At 40.7% G+C, this 14,947-nt stretch overlaps 1 protein-coding gene across 3 annotated transcripts in view; it reads right to left on the reverse strand.

Annotated features, from left to right (window-relative positions):
• The window catches only part of LOC141122000 (uncharacterized), a 146,884-nt gene that overhangs the window by 30,353 nt on the left and 101,584 nt on the right, over nt 1-14,947 (reverse strand). Inside the window, exons 1-2 of one of the 3 annotated variants that reach the window (XM_073611783.1) lie at nt 10,663-10,957; nt 8,899-9,027 (exon numbers count right to left, since the gene is read on the reverse strand). The exons of the other annotated variants lie outside the window; for them this stretch is intronic. Coding sequence (XP_073467884.1) covers nt 8,899-8,994 — 96 coding nt within the window. The 5' untranslated portion in view covers nt 8,995-9,027; nt 10,663-10,957. Of the gene's footprint in view, nt 1-8,898; nt 9,028-10,662; nt 10,958-14,947 lie in introns of those variants that run through there. 3 annotated transcript variants of the gene reach the window in all.

The raw sequence follows: 14,947 nt of genomic DNA on the forward strand, positions 1-14,947 counted from the left end.
AAAGTCCAAATTAAATAGTAATATAAATTGAATGTCCCAACAAGTTGAGTAAACCAAAGTAAATCACACCAAAAAGCACGTCCTTATTAGTAAAAAAATCTTGTGACATATAGTGCTGGCATGCGCATGTAGCTGTTAAAGTGCCTGGTGACTTTGAGTTTCATGCAGCTTCGTGTGCAAAAACACTCCAGTGAGCAGTGGCCCCTTACCTCATGGGAATGGGGCAACAGCATGTAACTAGTTCTTTGACCTTTTCCACCTGGCGGCTCCTACATTTTTCTCACCGTCCTGGGGTGGGATATCCTCAGATATGGTCCAGGGGTTATTTAAAGACAAGGATAAAGGAACCCAATAGTATAATTCCGTATTACCGATAACCAAGTTTATTTAGACAAAAAGCAGCAAGTACTCACATTTAACAATGAATAAAAGATGTTTGTATCCGACGAGCGGCGAGCTCGTAGCTTTCCTTCAGTGTATTCAGCCTATCCTGTCCCTACGCGTGACGTCACACCACACGTGACTTCATCAGGGGATAAGTATAGGCTGTAATAGTGTCCTTAAATACTATAGCATTGGCCGGCAATGGGCGGCCATTTTCCCGGAGTTCGATATATTTAAGTTACGGCGGCCATTTTCCTAGAGATTTTTCCGATCTAATTCCACTTAGAGTATGTGTCAGCTGATGGTTAGTGGCCAATAGGGGCTAATGGCTGATTCGATGCCGCTTGTACTGTCAGCAAAGGGGGGGCATTATTATTTTCAATGATAAAAGCCCAGCGGACAGAGAGGGTGAATTGTTGTTAAGGGCGGATTTGCCTATAAGATATTGTTGATGGTATAATATCCTGCAAAAGCGCAGGGTAGGCTAAGTTTATAATTAGATGGTATATATGGTGATTAGATCTATGGAAAGGCGGCAGACACTGACAGAATGCTAAATATACAAGACAGTGAATATACATAAATAATCTGAACAATATAGGTATAAAAGCGCTACATTAGCATCAAATAAATAAAAACAAAATAGGAAAGCTACGAGCTCGCCGCTCGTCGGATGAGGTAAGGGGCCACTGCTCACTGGAGTGTTTTTGCACACGAAGCTGCATGAAACTCAAAGTCACCAGGCACTTTAACAGCTACATGCGCATGCCAGCACTATATGTCACAAGATTTTTTTACTAATAAGGACGTGCTTTTTGGTGTGATTTACTTTGGTTTACTCAACTTGTTGGGACATTCAATTTATATTACTATTTAATTTGGACTTTACACGTTTATTTATTTATTTATTTATTTATTTTTTGCTTAATTGCACGTTGCACTCTATGGACAATTTATTGATTCACAGCATCTAGTTACTCTACGATTTAGATATTTAGGCTGCACAGTGTTAACACTAGGCACTTTGTTGGTTTGTGTTTGCCTATTATTTTAAATATATGTCACTTTAATACACTGAATTTTGCCACAATATCACTATGTTTATATGATATTTTATGATCCAGATAGTTAGGTTGCACAGCGTTGGCACTAGGCACTTTGTTGGTTTGAGTTTGCCAACTGATGTATTTTAATTTTATGCCACTTTAATATACTGATTTTTTGCCACACTATCACAATATTTATATCTTTGGTCAGTCAAGATCGATTTATATTTTTCTCAGCTTGTAGACTGCATATTGTTTAGACCCACGTAATTTTTCAATTTTTATTTATTTATTTCAGTCGGCACAGTGGGTTTTATCACTTGGATTTTTAATCTAAATAGTAGGAACTTATTTAATTAGGATTAGCGCGGCACCATCCATCTATATAATATTTACCTAGGCCAAGTGTTACCTATTAGGTGCATGCAGCTGTCCCATCTATAGCCAATTCCATATCTGATAGCGCAGGAATACCATTTTGTACCAATTGTCTATATACCACACTCTTCATTCTTGCAGCAATCATGGATGTTTTTTCATATATGGAAAAAAGGCAAGTTAATTTAGAAGAAGTATTTAACATCAATAAAATTAAAACTACCAGTAACCTAGACCTCGAAAGCCTCATGCGTAAGTTAGGACACAATATGGAAAAGAAAGTGAGCCTCTGGTGGGACATCTGCACCTTCGAAACATACTTGAAAGAAAGTATTGTCCCCAGGAGGTTGAGGTGGGATGTCCCCCCAAATGATGGACTCACAGATCAAGAATCCAATGAAGAGTGGTACAAATTCTTCAATGAAAAAGGCCTAGAACTTATTGGCTTCCTGTTAGATAGAAAAAAGAGGAAGGAAAAAATAATTGATCAGAATATTGTAGACCTTAGAGGAAGCATTGAACAATATAAAGATACGGCCGAATACAAAACTCTAATGACTCAATTGAACAAGGATCTTGCCAAAAAAGATAAAGAAGTCCAACTAAGAAAAAGCAAGAAACATACGAGGGACACCAATGATTTTCGCAATAACCAAGTCTTCAAATGGCAAAGCCAAGTAGGCAAAATAGAATGTGCATCCACATACTCTACACCCGAAAAAACGGTAAAGCTTTATTCCCAAACTCAGAATGAACCATTTAGGCCAGTTACGGAAACTAGAAATTACCAAGACCCAAGGGAAGAGACTAGAACAGAGACCGCTAGACAAAGAGAGGATGATAGAAGATACAACGAATATCAGAACTACACACCATACCGAAATGAAACAAGGCCTCAACAAAACAACCGGACACCACGTAATGGAGGTAGAAAACCATTCTATGGGAGGAACTTCAAAAAACCCTATAATCGAAACAATTGGTACAGACCGCCATATGAAGAACGCGACTATAGAGGCCCACCTTATGAATATAGGGATCAAAGGAGACCCATGCAAGACTATAGAGAAAATAGAGAGGCGGAATACTATAGACCAAGAGAAAGAAGTCCCATGCAAGATTATAGATATGATGATAGAAGAGGACCAGTCCATAGGGACTACCGACCGGAGACACGTAGCCCAATCCCCACTTACAACTATTATGCCCCCTTGGCAAACAGGGAAGGAGATGAAAGAGCAGCTAGACCCTACCCTCCACCATATGGAGAACAAGACTCCAATAAGCCTTTTTTAGATCGGAGCAGAGAAAATCACCCGGTGAGAAACCCAGAAGAAACACGCGGCTCCAGAAGAAGTCCGGAAAGAGGAGAGGACGAAGATCCGGTAAGAGAAAACAAAAGAAGGAGACGATAAAAGGAGAGGGGATCTTTAACCTCAGTGGTTTGGAATTGTCACAAGAAGAAGTTGGGGTACTCGATAAAGGGTTGAAATATGCACCCACAAAAAATCTTAATAAATTCGAGACCTACATAGGCATTCAAAAATTCATACGAAAATTAAATATAAAAAAATACATGGTAGGAAACCCCCCAACAACTAGTACCCTACAACCACAAGACAATGGGGTTTTACATAGCTCACTCAGGAACAGATCAGTTTTTAACCCGCCAGCGAAAGATAATAAGCATATTGATGTTTTTAAGAAAATTGTTTTAGATGAATTAAAAGATGTAAAAATTAAGAAAAAAGAAGAACCGAATTACATTAAGAGTGGGATCCGCAAACTATCCAAAAGGCAAGACATTGTCATTCGACCAGCTGACAAGGGAGGAGGGATTGTGATTGTTTCTAAAGAACAATACCACAATACTATGACCCTTATGTTGGAGGATAGTAGTACATACACAAAACTATTAAAAAATCCAGTCTTTGCATGCCGCAAGGCACTTGAACAAGTGGTCTACTTGGGAGTCAAAAAGACAATACTGAATAAAAAGGAAGCAAAATTCCTTATCCCAGAATCCTGTCGCACGCCAATCATCTATTCAGTTCCAAAACTACATAAAAACAAAACTAACCCACCCCCTAGGCCGATAGTGAATGGCATCGAGTCAATAACAGCGAGGATGGGTCAGTATATAGACACTTTTTTGCAGCCGGCGGTCCAGAAAACCAAAGCCTATCTGAAAGATAGCAAAGAAATGTTACGGGTTATAGATAACATCCAGGGAGAGAATAAACCATGGATCATGGCCACCGCAGATGTATCGGCGTTATACACAATTATCCCTCATCATAGGGCCTGTGAAGCAGCCAAATGGGGTCTAAGAAGATATACTGAACTCCCTTGCATGCAGCGGAAGTTCCTAATTAAATGTCTGGAATTCAGTCTTAAAAATAATTACTTTTGGTATAACCATTCTTATTATCACCAACAGACTGGGGTGGCCATGGGAGCCAGATTTGCCCCAAGCATAGCCGGCCTTTTTATGGCACAGTGGGAAGAGTATAATGTTTTTAGCGAACGCCCAAGCCAACTCGTCATATATAAAAGGTACATTGATGATATTTTTATATTATGGGATGGAGAAGAAGGACACCTAACGGAATTCCTCATGAAGCTCAATGACAATGACAGAAACATCAAACTAACTTGGGATATTAGCTCAGAAAAAATAAACTTTTTAGACCTAGAGATTTCGCTTGATAATTACATTTTTAATACTAAAACGCACTTTAAGGGAGTTGATAGAAATAGTTACCTCCCAACTACAAGCTGCCATCATAAAAACTGGATTTTTAACATCCCAAAAGGACAACTAATGCGTATAAAAAGAAACTGCACAAAAATCGAGACATATTTTGAACAAGCGGAAAAGATGGGCGAGAGATTCACCACAAAAGGCTATGACCGAAAATTTATCAAGACAAAAATAGAAGAAGTGGCTAAACTAGATCGAAACCAATTGATTAAAGAAAAAACTACTCAACAAGAAAACACAATGGAAGGGATACCACTCATCTTAGACTTCAATGCACAATATAAAAAAATAGAAAAGATAATAAAGCGCCATTGGCACATACTGCGGGCAGATAGACAATTACAAAATATTCTCTCGGAGAATCCAAAATTCATATACAAGAAAGCCCCAACAATCAGAGATATACTAGTGAAAAACGTTGTGGACCCACCCAAGAAACCTTTCACTTTCTTTTCCGGAAAAGGATTTTTTCCATGCAAGAGGTGTTTTGCATGCCTCAGGACCAAACGCCCCAACAAGAAAGTCTTTAACTTTACGTCAACCAGCACAGGAGAAAACCATGAAATCAATGACTTTGTTTGCTGTAATACGGAAGGGGCAGTATACGTGCTCGAATGTAGTTGCGGCCTTCAGTACGTGGGGCGCACCAAAAGACCCCTTAGAGTCCGTATTAAGGAGCACGTCAAAAACATCATCAACGGCTATGACAAACACTGTGTATCAAAACATTTTCTGACCTGTCATAACAGAGACCCTACTAACTTGACATTCTGGGGGATTACCCCATATACAAAACATTGGCGGGGGGGCCATAAAGTAAGAACCTTAAGTAAATTGGAATCCAAGTGGATTTATACCTTGGACACCTTCTGGCCCCGTGGCTTAAACATCGAGTTTGATCTAAACTGTTTCCTGAGTGATTTTTAAATGAATTCCAAAATGATTTTAAAATTAATCTTAAAATGTTTTTAGACTATATGAAGGTACATAAAAAAGTTTTTTTAAAAATTGATCTTAGACCACTGATTTCCCCAAATTTTATTAAGAGGTCATATATATTTATTTTAGCAATTTGCCCTTTATGCTAGAGAAGTAAAGCTTATCTATGCAAGTCTACTTTTTAGTGTACACTACATACAATCCATTAGCCTATTAGGGATTGTAATTTAATTAGTTTTTAATCATACACATTTAATATTTGTCTATAACTATGAAAGATATACATTCCCTCATAATTCTCTCACTTTTAAATGGTAGGGTGTTGCCAAATAACTTATTTTGTTTTTATTTATTTGATGCTAATGTAGCGCTTTTATACCTATATTGTTCAGATTATTTATGTATATTCACTGTCTTGTATATTTAGCATTCTGTCAGTGTCTGCCGCCTTTCCATAGATCTAATCACCATATATACCATCTAATTATAAACTTAGCCTACCCTGCGCTTTTGCAGGATATTATACCATCAACAATATCTTATAGGCAAATCCGCCCTTAACAACAATTCACCCTCTCTGTCCGCTGGGCTTTTATCATTGAAAATAATAATGCCCCCCCTTTGCTGACAGTACAAGCGGCATCGAATCAGCCATTAGCCCCTATTGGCCACTAACCATCAGCTGACACATACTCTAAGTGGAATTAGATCGGAAAAATCTCTAGGAAAATGGCCGCCGTAACTTAAATATATCGAACTCCGGGAAAATGGCCGCCCATTGCCGGCCAATGCTATAGTATTTAAGGACACTATTACAGCCTATACTTATCCCCTGATGAAGTCACGTGTGGTGTGACGTCACGCGTAGGGACAGGATAGGCTGAATACACTGAAGGAAAGCTACGAGCTCGCCGCTCGTCGGATACAAACATCTTTTATTCATTGTTAAATGTGAGTACTTGCTGCTTTTTGTCTAAATAAACTTGGTTATCGGTAATACGGAATTATACTATTGGGTTCCTTTATCCTTGTCTTTAAATAACCCCTGGACCATATCTGAGGATATCCCACCCCAGGACGGTGAGAAAAATGTAGGAGCCGCCAGGTGGAAAAGGTCAAAGAACTAGTTACATGCTGTTGCCCCATTCCCATGAGGTAAGGGGCCACTGCTCACTGGAGTGTTTTTGCACACGAAGCTGCATGAAACTCAAAGTCACCAGGCACTTTAACAGCTACATGCGCATGCCAGCACTATATGTCACAAGATTTTTTTACTAATAAGGACGTGCTTTTTGGTGTGATTTACTTTGGTTTACTCAACTTGTTGGGACATTCAATTTATATTACTATTTAATTTGGACTTTACACGTTTATTTATTTATTTATTTATTTATTTTTTGCTTAATTGCACGTTGCACTCTATGGACAATTTATTGATTCACAGCATCTAGTTACTCTACGATTTAGATATTTAGGCTGCACAGTGTTAACACTAGGCACTTTGTTGGTTTGTGTTTGCCTATTATTTTAAATATATGTCACTTTAATACACTGAATTTTGCCACAATATCACTATGTTTATATGATATTTTATGATCCAGATAGTTAGGTTGCACAGCGTTGGCACTAGGCACTTTGTTGGTTTGAGTTTGCCAACTGATGTATTTTAATTTTATGCCACTTTAATATACTGATTTTTTGCCACACTATCACAATATTTATATCTTTGGTCAGTCAAGATCGATTTATATTTTTCTCAGCTTGTAGACTGCATATTGTTTAGACCCACGTAATTTTTCAATTTTTATTTATTTATTTCAGTCGGCACAGTGGGTTTTATCACTTGGATTTTTAATCTAAATAGTAGGAACTTATTTAATTAGGATTAGCGCGGCACCATCCATCTATATAATATTTACCTAGGCCAAGTGTTACCTATTAGGTGCATGCAGCTGTCCCATCTATAGCCAATTCCATATCTGATAGCGCAGGAATACCATTTTGTACCAATTGTCGATATAGGATGGTAACCACAGGAGACTGGCGTTTCTTTACCCCAGGCTCCTCACTCCAATGGTGCAATAGAGTTTAACCAGCAAAAGAACTGCACATTTGCAGCGAACATTGTGTATACATGTTAACGCGAAAGGATGTACTCATTGCACAGACATTACAAATAATGGCAAATTTATTAAGCACCAGTTGCAAATAAATACTCACATTCAAGCAAAAAAGTAAAAGCAAATTGAGGAAAGCGACCAGCGCTTCCTACCAATGAGATGCAAGAGAATATGAAAACACTGCGCTCTAATAGCAAAAATAAAATATATGTGAGCCAGCAGCTGCATACATTGTGACAAACAATAACTGGTAACTAGGAAAAAATGCAGCGCTAAGAAATATTGGGAAGTTGGGGTGTAGTGAAACAATTAAATAAGAGATGCTGTACTGAACAGTAAAGCATATGTGCAAAAACCATCGATGCAACCCTGTTGAAGACCCTCTTGGTCGAAACGCGTCGGGCTATCTCCCCTTCCTTACGCTGCTTAGATTTTATTTTAATTGTGATCACTTTTATCCATTTTCTGTATGTTACTTTTAGAAATAAAAATCCCTGGTTTACCTGCACTATACAGAAGCTTTTTATTTTTTATTTGCATATTATCCCGATGCAAGAATAGGTTGGACTTGATGGACTTGTGTCTTTTTTCAACCTCACCTACTATGTAACTATGTAAGAAACTGCCTTCCAGTAGCCCTACTTCCATCACGGGGTCTGGATCAAATCTGTCCCCGGCTTCTCCTTGGAACACATCCTTGAGGTCTATTGGCGATATCCAGTTGGCGGCCCTTCCTGATGTTTCTTCACCCCACCAGAGAAGTCGAGAAGTGAGACAGAGGTTCCACCGTTCCGGATATCGTTTTCCAGCCTAGGTTTGGCTCCATGCACCATTGACTCCATGTCATACGACAGCGGAGTCCACGTCATCTGGTAAGAGTGCCCATCTTATCTTACTTCCTGATGTTTTCATTCTGATGCCCCATATCGTGATGTTGGTTTACAGCTACGGAAGTTCTGTACCCCGTTGTTGACTCACAGTCACAGATCCACACTGTGCACCATTGACTTTAATTTCCAGTCTCACATCATTTTTATTGGTTCATACCAGTTCCTCTCATTAATTTGAGTTTGGAATCATCCATTTACCATATGTGTACACTTTATACTGTGTTTGTTCATTTCACTTCACTTATGGTCTTTGCACATATGCTTTACTGTTCAGTACAGCATCTCTTATTTAATTGTTTCACTACACCCTAACTTCTCAATATTTCTTAGCGCTGCATTTTTTCCTAGTTACCAATGAAATGGTCACAGCTTCTCACCTCTCCGGTCAGCAGGTAGATGATCTCCAGGGTGAGGTTTAGTATCTTCTCAGTCATGTGACTCCAGTCCTCCTCCATCCTCATTGGTCCCGTCATTTGATCTATACAGGTCTCCTTGTAGACGGATAACTTTGGGAAATGAAAGTAAGAATTATTTGGATGGTGTTGGTCACACAATAATAGGATGTGAATGTGAGGGGGGTAATAGGAGGGTTGCTGTACATTTAACAACTACTCCCCCCCATGGGAACACATTTAGGTAGACTATTTAGCGTCTGATTTTTTTGTGGGCTCCTGGGACCCTCTTGTCCTGCCGGATCAGATATTCCCCTTTCTATGTTGGGTTTGTTTAGTTTCTGAACTGGATTTGATTAGTTTTAGATCTGCAGACAAGGAATGATAAATACGATCCTTCCTTTGACTTGTTTGCTCTGAGGCAGTGATGTGAGGACAATGTCGGGTCATCATGATGTCCAGGAAGGGGAACTTGCTGACTTTTGGTCGGAGTTGTCGGCTAATCAGGATAATTGCCAGAACTCCGGCTGCAAGGCTCCAATCTCCGGCAGCCTGCTGACTGATCGGAGTGATGTCACTGTCACTCTCTGCAGTAAGAGAAGGGATCGGATTGGATAGCAGGAGGATGCTGCTGGTGGAGTACAGAACTGTGGGGGAGGAGTCAGTTTTGTTCTCTCCAATAGCAACCCATCTGCCATCTATGCTGATTATGAAGATTATAACATGTAAGTGTACTATTTGTTTTTATGGAATAAATGACTTCATCATTCTAATGAGGATCTCGCGCTGTCATTTCTTTGTTGTTTAATCTCCTTGGATCTTCCCGGATCTTTATCTGACAAGCTGCAGGACCCTTGTATGTTGGAATGAACATTTGTCCTCATCATGCTGTTACCATAGACTGCTGTCTGTTGGGCTGGACCTTGTAGTGCACATTACTGGTGTGTGATTTTTATTTCAGTGCTGGTAGGAGGACAGCAGGGGGGAGGGGTTTGTTCTCTTGGTCTATTTTGTATCCTGTAACATATTTCTAGAACGGTGAAATGGTGAGGTGAAGGCTTCCTTCACTTGCTGGCAGAAGGTCTTTAAAAGAGAAGTATGATTTTTTTTTCTTTCAGATTCATACTTACCTAGGTGGATGCAGCATCGGTCCCCCGGCACCTCTTCACTGAGAGGGGCGGGGAGTGCCCGTCTCAGTCTCTCAGTGCCTCGCTGAGAGGCTGAGATGGCCATCAGTCCAGACACCTGGAAGATCCAGACTTCATTGTGGTGATGATGCGGTGCCTGGACTGATTCCAGTGATCACAAGAGTGCAAAACGAATTGTACTCCTGTAACCCATAGGAGAAGCCCAGCCAAGTGATCTCAGGATGGACTTCTCCTTTAAGGAGGTGAGAAAAGTATGTGCAGGTGGGGTGAGAGGACCATCAGAGACCAACAGCCTGTGTAGTGTAATAATTGTCCTTTGTAGGCCATGTATGGTCAGGATGGTCATTGTCTTGTCTATTTATTGTCAGTGCTGTTTGTTTAGAGGAACATATTACTAGAATTTATCTCCAAAATGAAGAGAATGTTCCGGCCCCATAAGTGGAGAAATGTCCTGACCCCGAAGGGGTTAATCGAGGTTTCCACACTATATATGTGTGTATCATCATCTGCTGGAGATAAAAGACATCACAGTGACTATGGAGGAAGAGGACGGACATGACGGGGGGTTACTGGGTGTAAATAGAAAATAAGATCTTATTACCTCGTCTGCTGCCCTTTCCAGCTACGTCTTCTCGCTACTTCCTCCCGACTCACCTCTCACCCGGAACTTCCTGTCTGTACCTGACATCACTTCCTGTTTTCCATAGAGACTTCCTGTCTGGGTAGAAGTAAGATCACCATCTTGTGGAGTTCAGAGGAACTGCAGCCCCAAGAAACGTCTCATAATAACCATTCCTGTATAACAGGGCAAAGTTAAAAACATAACTCCCGAAATTGAACTTTTTGGTGAAGAAAATTCAAAAATATATCAAAAAGCATAAAAATATACATATCAGTCCACTCATAATGAATATGTTAAACATAAATTGCAAGGATGTAATGTTTACATAGGAATGGTGGCGGAGATCTCTCAAAGTAAGAACATTTCCTTATATATAGATAAAATAATTAATGTGAAAAAAGCTGTAAAACAATTAAAAAAAATATATAGACTGAGTCATCCTCTTCAGCCATAAAGGCATTGTGATTCAAGATCTTCTAGTTCACATAGAAGGAGGACTCATCGACATACGTCCCAACTTTTTGAGATGGGAATGCGGGACACCTATTAGCAAAAGTATGTAGGCACTGGACACACCCCCTGCCACGCCCCCTTAAAGGAGAATCATACAAATAAAAAATATTGGTTAAACCCACAAGTGCTTTTTTACCACTACTTTTCCTTTACACTGGCTGTTACAATTTACAAACGCAGCAATTTAGAAATTGGATGAAAGGTTTAGCACTGGGAAACAATTTTTGAAAGATAAAAAGTTCATTTTATATACAACTATATAGATCAGACCAAAACGAGAGACAAATGAGGAGGAAAGAGAGACAGAGGGACATTGTTCCAAATCAGGGACAGTCCCTGGAAATCAGGAACAGTTGGGAGCTATGCATTGGTGATTTCATACATTTGTTTGGAAGGATAGAACAATCCTCAGAAGGGATCATGTAGGATGACAGGAAAGGCTCCTGACTGGTGGGATCCAACAGACATCCCAACTCTCCCACATTTCGGCTGTGGCTCCCTGACACTCGCAAGTGCTGCGCAATATCCTGGCTGCAGGGCCGATTCTGGGCGGGTGCGCGGGGTGCACCCAGGGGCGGCGATACCGCTAGGCAAAACTAGGCAGTCGCCTAGGGCACAGCCACAACCGCTGGCTTACCTACTCTCCATTGGGAGGAGAGAGGGCACCTGATGCTTGTGAGTGCCTGTGCAGCTGTGCCTCATCCGCTACCCCTCCCCTACCCCTCCCCTACCCGGCGGCTATGTGACCAGTGGCATAGGATTGGGGGAGGCAGGCGGGGCACCGCCCTGGGGCTGGGTGCAGAATGTAAAGGGGCGCTGTTTTACTGTCCCCAGTGTGATGGTCATTTAGCAGGGGCTAATAGGCGCAGCGCTAGTGGCACTACGGCAGCAATCCACATCGCCCTTGGGGTGCAGGTGGGCATCCATTGCCACACATGGCAGTAATCAGTGATCCAAGGGCAGATAGGTGGGGGGATCTGAGAGAGCCCAGGACTCAGAAGAAAAGCTCCTTTGGCACTGCTGACTGGCTGAAAGGATCAAAGCGGATCTTCACAAGAAGACAGACTGGCATGGAATAGAAGGTACCTTTACCATCACATCATCATCATACACACAGGTCTGCAGACAGATTCTAGTACAATGGGACAAAGGAGGGACTGCAGATAGGGACAGGGCTAGGGGTCTCACTCATCTTCCCCCTCAACTCCCTCTCTTTTAGCCCTTCCTCTCTCAGCCCCCCTCTCTGTCAGTCCCCCCTCTATCTCTCTCTCTAACAACCTCTCTCAGCCTCCCTCCCTCTCTATTTCTCTGTCAGCCCCCCTCTATCTTAACCACCCCCTCTCTATCAGACCCCCCTCTCTGTCCACCACACCATGTATAAATTCATATACAACATAAAGTGCTTTGTGCACAAGATGCTGTTCCCTGCAGATCCACTGCTTCCACTTTACACCTACTTCATTAATTTTATAATATTTGTTGCTATATAGAATAAACTAAAAACCTGTGCAAATTTATGTGATCATACAATATTTTGTGCTCGATATAGTGTCCACTGCTTCCACTTTACATCTACTTCAACAAACTTATTTTGCTCAAAAACATTTCTCAAATCAATAAAAATCACCACTAAGGGGGCGCCCTCACCATCACGTGTGTAAGAGGTGGAAGAAGGCGTGGCTACACTACAGCTGGTACAGTTTGGAGCACCGAGAACTTTACACCTTATCAACTTTTCACTGATTGGTGGATTTTATTGAGCAAAATATGTTCATTGAAGTAAATGCAAAGTGGAAGCAGTGGACTTGCAGAGAACACTATATTGAGCACAAAATATTGTATGATTACATGAATTTGCACAGATTTTTAGTTTATTTAATAAAGCAGCAAATATTATAAGATGAATGAAGTAGGTGTAAAGTGGAAGCAGTGGATCTGCAGGGAACATCATCTTGAGCACAAAGCACTTTATGTTGTATATAAATTTGCACATGGATCAGTTTACTTCATTTATTGATAAACACCATAAGATCAATGAAGTAGGTGTAAAGTGGAAGCAGTAGATCTGCAGAGAATATGATTTGAGCTCCTGGCACTTTATATATGAATGTAAAAGCGAGTTTATAGATAGGGGCAAGTGGCGCTACCTGTGTTGGATACCTAGTTAGATATATAATCTCGTCTGGATGAGCAAATGTGCACTCAACTCAAAATAAAATTGTAAAGTGAATATGTGCTCATTGGGATTAATGTCCCGTGCTAGTGTGTTCAAACAAATGGATCCTTATTGTATAAAAAGGTGTGAATGCATCCACATCAGTGACAGTTAATCCAAGATGTATAAATAATCTAGTAAACGTCCCCCCTAAGTGCGTGGAGGGGATTAAATAGATGTAATTAAAATCCTCCTCCCAACTAGTGTATTAGGTAATCATTGACCATTAATCAATTTACAACTATTAATATAACATCTGATATACGTGTTACCACATTATCTCCCCAACAGACAATCGGGCAGCTGAATACAGTCCTAACACAGTTCATCAGCGTTAAAAGAAATACAATAGTAATAAGAAAAAATGTGAAAACTTGTGAAACATTTTGAACCAGATTAAATATAAAAAATGTAATATGAAAAATTAATTGTGAAAGTCCCAGCTTGAAAAAATTCCATATAGTTCCACCAAATTCAAAGTTTCTGTGTAAAGTGACTTTAGTGACAGCGACAGTTGATATCCAGTGACTCCGGTGCTCCCCCTCAAGGATCCCCACTCACCAGCTCCCTACACCCCTACAGGGGTAATCGGCATGTAGTGTCCGGCACTCGGTGGCGTCTAGGATTCCAATGAAGTTGTCCCTGGGGGCTTCCGCTCCAAATACGATGTACCCTTCAATGCTCCGGGTTATCCTTCTCCTCGGTGCCCCGCACACCACATATTTTAGTGTATTTGTGATGATTTATGTGCACACACAATAGGACAGCGCTGTGACACATAATGCTCTTCTAGTTGATAAAGGGAATACTTATTTATTATTATTTTATTTCAGGTACTTATATAGTGCCGTCAATTTACGCAGCGCTTTACATATACATTGTACATTCACATCAGTCCCTACCCTCAAGGAGCTTACAATCTAAGGTCCCTAACTCACATTCATACATACTAGGGACAATTTAGACAGGATCCAATTAACCTACCAGCATGTCTTTGGAGTGTGGGAGGAAACCGGAGTACCCGGAGGAAACCCACGCAGGCACAGGGAGAACATACAAACTTCAGGCAGGTAGTGTCATGGTTGGGATTCGAACCAGTGACCCTTCTTACTGCTAGGTGAGAGTGCTACCCACTACACCACTTACCTTTGTTACAGCAGCAGTCCGGTATAAGTTATTTTTGTAGGTATTTGAGTTGTTACACATAGCGCCGGTTTTATTCTATTTATATTGGTGACATAATTGCCCAAATCTGGGGATCAGGAGCCATTTCCACCCTTTACTCTCGGCTGGGGTTCTTTGTATCCATATAACAGATGTTCTACATGACTAAATCTGCAATCAATTTTACTGCAAAATCAAAGGGGCCAAAATGTCTCCCCCCCGAGCAGTAATATATTTCTATCCCCCTTGGTGGGAGTGGAGATGACCCATCTATAAGGATATACAGTACATACACACAGCACAAGGCCGTGTTCACACTACAAGAAGTTTCTCGAGGCTGCAGTTCCTCTGAGCTCCACAAGGTGGTGATCT

This window comes from Aquarana catesbeiana, unplaced genomic scaffold (assembly GCF_042186555.1).
Source record: "Aquarana catesbeiana isolate 2022-GZ unplaced genomic scaffold, ASM4218655v1 unanchor237, whole genome shotgun sequence".
Taxonomy (NCBI): domain Eukaryota; kingdom Metazoa; phylum Chordata; class Amphibia; order Anura; family Ranidae; genus Aquarana; species Aquarana catesbeiana.